Raw genomic sequence first — 5,422 nt, 5'->3', positions numbered from 1 at the left:
CACCGCTGCCGGTGCGCAGCGGACAGTTGGCTGCAGGAGCGAATTACGCCGCGGCCTCCAGGAGCTACGTAGGTATCGGCGGCGACTGCGGCGCATGGCGGTGAGCGGCCCCCAGAGGATGTGCGGGTGGCGGGGCCTCGGGCGGCCGGCTGCCCCCCGTGACCCTCCTGCTGCCCCCCTTTCTCCAGGCCCTAGGACGTCCTTCCCGGGAGACACCGGCGACCGTAGGCCCAGGTACCGCCGCGCGCCACGCAGCCCTGGCTGTCCGCGCCGCTTCCCGGCGCCCCGAGTCCCTCCACTGCTCCATTTCATCCCGTCCGTCCTTGTTCAGGGCACCCGCCCGGCAGTGACGCCGCCTCCAGGGCGCATCCCGTAGGCGGTGAAGGCGACGCAGCCTCCAGGAAGCAGAAGAGGAGGAAAAGCCGGAACGGGGCCTCTGTGTCGAATGGAGGCGGGAAGACCTTGGCACAGCCGGCCCCAGAGGATGCTCCTCTAAGCAAGGAGGCCCAGGCAAGACGGTCCTCAGTCGGGAAGAGTGCAGTCCCCGGGTGCGGTTGTGGTCTCGGATTTGCGGAGTTAAGGCTGGGAGGGGGATAGGGTGGGGGGTGGAGGCCTCAGGGTCCTCGGCGCCTCTCACAGCCACTGTCTCCAACCCATCGCAGGCGGAGCAGCTGGCCCGGGAACTGTCCTGGTGCGTGGAGCAGCTGGAACTGGGCCTCAAGATGCAGAGACCCAGCCCAAGACAGAGTGAGGGGCCCTTCGGTAGAGTTGGGTGGAGGTGAACCGTGACAGCGGTCTGGCCTGCAGGTGCTGCCAGGTGATGGACTTGTTGCTGTAGCGCAGGAGGTGAGGACAGTGGTCTCTAGCACTTCGTTTTTATCTGCAGAAGAGCAGGCTGTCGCGGCAATCCGAACCCTGCGCAGCGAAAGGACCCCTCTGCCCCGGAAGAGGCAGCTGATGCGCTCCTTGTTTGGGGACTACAGGGCTCAGATGGAAGGCGAGCAGCGCGAAGCCCTGCGGGCCCTCAAGACTGGTGAGGAGCTGAGAACTTGGGAACTGGTTGATTCAGGCCGGGCTAGTTCAAGGTGGTAGGGAGGAGGAACCTAAGGAGTGGAAGGAAGAGTGCCAGAGCGGCAGGGCTGGCGAGGGAAAGCCTGGACCTCCAGGGCCCGAAACTCAGGGCTGCGCAGGGAGGCGGGTAGGAGAGTCAGTGAATTTCTATGTGATTCTAAGTGGGGCGCGGTGATAATGCCTACCTTATAGGAGCAAATCAGTTAATTAATTTTTAAAAAGATTTTATTTATTTATCTTTAGAGAGAGGGGAAGGGAGGAAGAGAGAGAGAGACATTGATGTGTGAGAGAAATGTCAATCGGTTTCGTCTCACACACCACCAGCCAGGGGGCCTGGCTCACAACCCAGGCAAGTGCTCTGACCAGGAATCAAAACGGCGACCTTTTGGTTTGCAGGACGATGCCCAGTCCACTGACCCACACCAGTCAGGGCAAGAAGCAAATCAGTTAATTTATACAAAGTGCTTCCAGTTGTATGGGCCCAGTCGACGTTAGCTCTCATTACTCAGTTCTGACACTCTGTCTTCTCTCCCACAGCAGCCCTCTCAGCCCAGGTGCAGCCTGTAGGCGAGGCCACCAGAAAGAAGAGCGGAAGAGTCTGCAGGCCTCCTCGCCTAGGAAGGGGAACCAAGGCCACCCTGGACCCTCCTGATGCAGAGTTTAGGTTCAATTTCTTTTAGCCTCTCCCCACATCTGGAACTGTCCCCCTCCCCATGGGCTGTGGGAGTCTGGCTTGAGTGCAGAGCCTTTCCAGGAGGACTTTGTTGGACAGTTGTGGGACTGGTGTGTCCCTGACTGGCAGTTCATCTGGTTTCACGGCTGTCGGGCAGATGTGAGACTAGCATATTGAGTCCTGTGCAACAAGCACAGGACCCCGTTTATGGGTTTTCAGATGAGTGGTTCCTGCTGCTGGAAGAGCAGGGCCCATTTAGAAAGGCTTCTGCAGCAAAGGGAGGTGTCAGCATGTGGCAGGACCGACACCTCACTCAGTATCCAGGGTGAGGCTGAGGCTGAGTGGGGAAGCTGTGTGACCGCACGTTGATGCTCACTGGGGAAGTGTGTGCTGTCACACACGGTGGTGCTTTATCTGGGACGTCAGGTTGCCCTAATAAAACTTTTTTGTAAAAACGGATGAGTGAGAGTGTGCTAATCGCCTGTGTCAGAGGAAGCACAGATGCTGCAGGTGTCTGCCACTGTGTGGCCCAGGGTCTTCCCGGGCTTGGTCCTTTGTGTTGCCTTCGTCCTGAGCAAGTGTCGTCCTCAGGGACCAGTGCGGCCCCAGCAGGCCAAGCTTTATTCTCAGACGAGCTGTCTGCATGCTGGCTGCTGCAGGCGGTAGGCCCAGGCCTTGCGCTGCCGGTGTCTGATGCCATCTTTGCTGGCGCCTCCCAGACTTGTGTCCCAGGCTAGATGGACATCTGGCCACCTCTTCAGCAGATTGACCTTGATTGGCATAGACATTTCAGACTTACCCAAAACATTCTGTTAGCCCCAAAGTCTCCTGTCATTTCCTGCTCTTCGGGGAACAACAGCACCACTGCCGCCCTTGATGGCTCCTTCTCTAACGTGTGCTTAGGACTGCACTGGCATGTGAGCTCTGTCTTCAGAATAAAGCTCAGATCTTTTATACTTTCTCTAACTTCTCTGCTTGACCTCGTCCTGGCCCTCTCATAACCCTGACTGATGCTTGAGCCTCCAGGGTTTGTCTCTTGACACCCACTCTTCACACCCTGTCTGCAGCCGGCCGGGGTGGTTGCTCCTCCATGTGTGTCAGGCACTAGTTCTCTGGCCACTTTCTTGTAGCCAGGATACAACGTGAGGCAGGTGCACGAGGCCTCAGGTCCGGCCTGCACATTTTTAGGTTACTGACTACCTCTCTAATGTGGCCACCTCCCCCTGTTCCCATCGTGCTTGCTTCTTGCTGTCTTTTTTTTTTTTTTTTTAACTTATTGATTATGCTGTTACAGTTGTCCCAATTTTTTCTCCTTTGCCCCCCTCTATCCGGTACCCCCATTCCCTCCAGCAGTCCCTCCCCCTTACTTCATGTCCATGGGTCATACATGTAAGTTCTTTGGCTTCACCCTTTCCTATATTATATTTTTGTATGTTTTATTGATTATGCTGTTACAGTTATCCCAATTTCTTTCCCTTTGCTCCCCTCCACCCAGCAACTCCCCTCTCTCCAGCAGTCCCCCAACCTTAGTCCATGTCCATGTGTTGTGCATAAAGCTCTTCTCAGCATCCCCCTGTCTATTCCCCACCCTCCTACCTTGCTTCTTAACTCCTGCTCCATTTCCCTCCCTCTCTCCTTCCCCCTCCCAGCTGTCCTCTCCCCCATGCTCCCCATACCTATGATTCTGTTCCCACTCTAGTTGTCTGCTTAGTTTGCCTTTGTTTCCATTTCCTAGCTTCTGTTGTTGATAGTTGTGATATGTTTTCATTTTAATGTTCATAGTTTTGATATCCTTTTTCTTGTATAAGTCCCTTTAACATGTCATATAATAATGGCTTAGTGATGATGAACTCCTTCAGCTTTACCTTGTCTGGGAAACACTTTATCTGCCCTTCCATCTAAATGATAGCCTTGCTGGAGAGAGTAATCTTGGTTGTAGGGCCTTGCTTTTTATCACTTTGAATATTTCCTGCCAGTCCCTTCTTGCCTGCAAAGTTTCTTCTGAGAAATCAGCTGACAGTTTTATAGGTACTGTTTTGTAAGTAATTCTCCTCTTCTCTTGTTGCTTTTAAGATTCTCTCTTTATCCTTAACATTTAGCATTTTGATTATAAAGTGTCTTGGTGTGGCTCTCCCTGGGTCTAGTTTGTTTGGGACTCTCTGTGCTTCCTGGACCTGTATGTCCATTTCTTTCCCCAAATTAGGGAAGTTTTCCCTCATTATTTTTTCAGATAAGTTTTCAATTTCTTGCTCTCCCTCTTCACCTTCTGGCACCCCTATGATTTGGATGTTGGCCCGGTTATAGCTGTCCCAGAAGTTTCTAAGCCTCACCTTGTTTTTTTAAATTCTCATTTCCTCCTTCCGTACTGGGTGACTGTTTGTTCCTTCATTATGTTCCAATTTGTTGATGTGAACCCTGTTTTTCTTTCCTTCAGCCAAGATAGCCTTCACTCTTTCCCCATCCTGTTTAACCTTTGTTGTCAGAGCTGTGAGCATCCTCATCACCGGGCCTTAGACTGTGCTTCTGTTAAGTTGTCTCTCTCCTCGTCCATTAGGCGTGCCATCTGCTCACTGCTTAGTTGTGCCACTGGGACCTTGATCTGCCCCCGCTTCTGGGTCGTACTTCTCTGTCTCCTCATCTTTCTGTGTTTGCCTCTGTGACTTCGGCAAGGGCTGTCGCTCTTCTTACGTTTAGGGGGTGGAGCCTTAGGGATTTGTCAGTACAGGGTGACCCTTTTCACCACGTCGTGGTGCTGTATGTGGGAGAGGGGTCAGAGAGGGAACAATGCTGCTTGCTCAGCACTTGCCCCTTTTTCAGGCACTTCTCCCACTTTACTGACGCCTCTCTATTTGTTGACCTGCCTGTCATTCCCAGAGTGGGTGGTTCTGCGGATGTTCTAGGACCGTGGGGGCCCTTTAAACAAGCGGACTCTGCTGAGACCCGCAGTTGCTGCCTCCGCCCCAACCCCTGCTGTTCTGTACAGTCAGAAGCAATGGGACTGTGAGCTGTGTGGTCTGGTGAGGAGCTGGGAGGGCTCCCCAGGTGTCCCTCCGACTTTTTAAAGCATGTAACTGCACTTTCAGCCGGCCTGCTGCTGCTGCCGCTGCTGCTGCCACCACACTGAGTCCTTTCCGCCCCTCCTACCTGTCTGGATGAGTATTTTTTCTTTACATCTTTGTTTGTTGGACTTCCATGCAGCTTCATTTTCTGGAACTTCTGGTTGTCTCTAGTTTTGAGATACAGTATTCCCTCACTTATCACAGGTATTATGTTCCAGACACCCCCGCGATAGGTGAAAATCGAGAAGTAGGAACCTTACATTTATTTTAGTATTTATATATATTTTAAGGCTTTATAAACCCTTCCCACACACTTAATAAACTGTTCCCAGTCCCTTATTAACCTTTCTCACTCCCTTATTAACCTTTTCCACACTTTTATAAACACTACTTATGTTCTTAAACACATTCTAACTCTTAAACCTACGTAACTTGAAAAACATACATATACAGTACTGCAAAATCCTGCGATACAGCGAAAAATTCATGATAAATAATTAAATATAACATTTTTTAGAATCCCGCGATACAGTGAGGCCGTGATAAGTGAACCGCAATATAGCGAGGGACGGCTGTAGTTGTGTTCCTTCTCAGTTGTGGAGGGAGACCCAGCGTGTCT

General features: G+C 52.2%; 1 protein-coding gene across 1 annotated transcript; it reads left to right on the top strand.

Moving 5' to 3' along the window:
• On the top strand, positions 1-2,075 carry CUNH8orf33 (chromosome unknown C8orf33 homolog). Its single transcript, XM_090283117.1, has 6 exons — positions 1-100; positions 189-234; positions 332-510; positions 663-747; positions 887-1,033; positions 1,609-2,075. The coding sequence occupies exons 1-6, from the start codon at positions 95-97 to the stop codon at positions 1,749-1,751; spliced, it is 606 nt and encodes a 201-aa protein (XP_090139243.1). The 5' UTR covers positions 1-94; the 3' UTR covers positions 1,752-2,075.
• The last annotated feature ends 3,347 nt before the right edge of the window (positions 2,076-5,422 follow it).

The sequence above is a fragment of the Furipterus horrens genome, unplaced genomic scaffold (assembly GCF_987537825.1).
Source record: "Furipterus horrens unplaced genomic scaffold, mFurHor1.1.pri manual_scaffold_7, whole genome shotgun sequence".
Lineage (NCBI taxonomy): Eukaryota > Metazoa > Chordata > Mammalia > Chiroptera > Furipteridae > Furipterus > Furipterus horrens.
The sequence above is the reverse complement of the archived record's forward strand: the minus strand, read 5'-3'. Positions and strand labels throughout refer to the sequence as shown.

Excerpts from the sequence above, each read along its gene's own strand:
- CUNH8orf33 (XM_090283117.1), top strand. Across the intron at positions 748-886 it reads GAGACCCAGCCCAAGACAGA|AAGAGCAGGCTGTCGCGGCA; the intron begins GTGAGGGGCCCT and ends TTTTATCTGCAG. Across the intron at positions 1,034-1,608 it reads CCTGCGGGCCCTCAAGACTG|CAGCCCTCTCAGCCCAGGTG; the intron begins GTGAGGAGCTGA and ends TCTCTCCCACAG.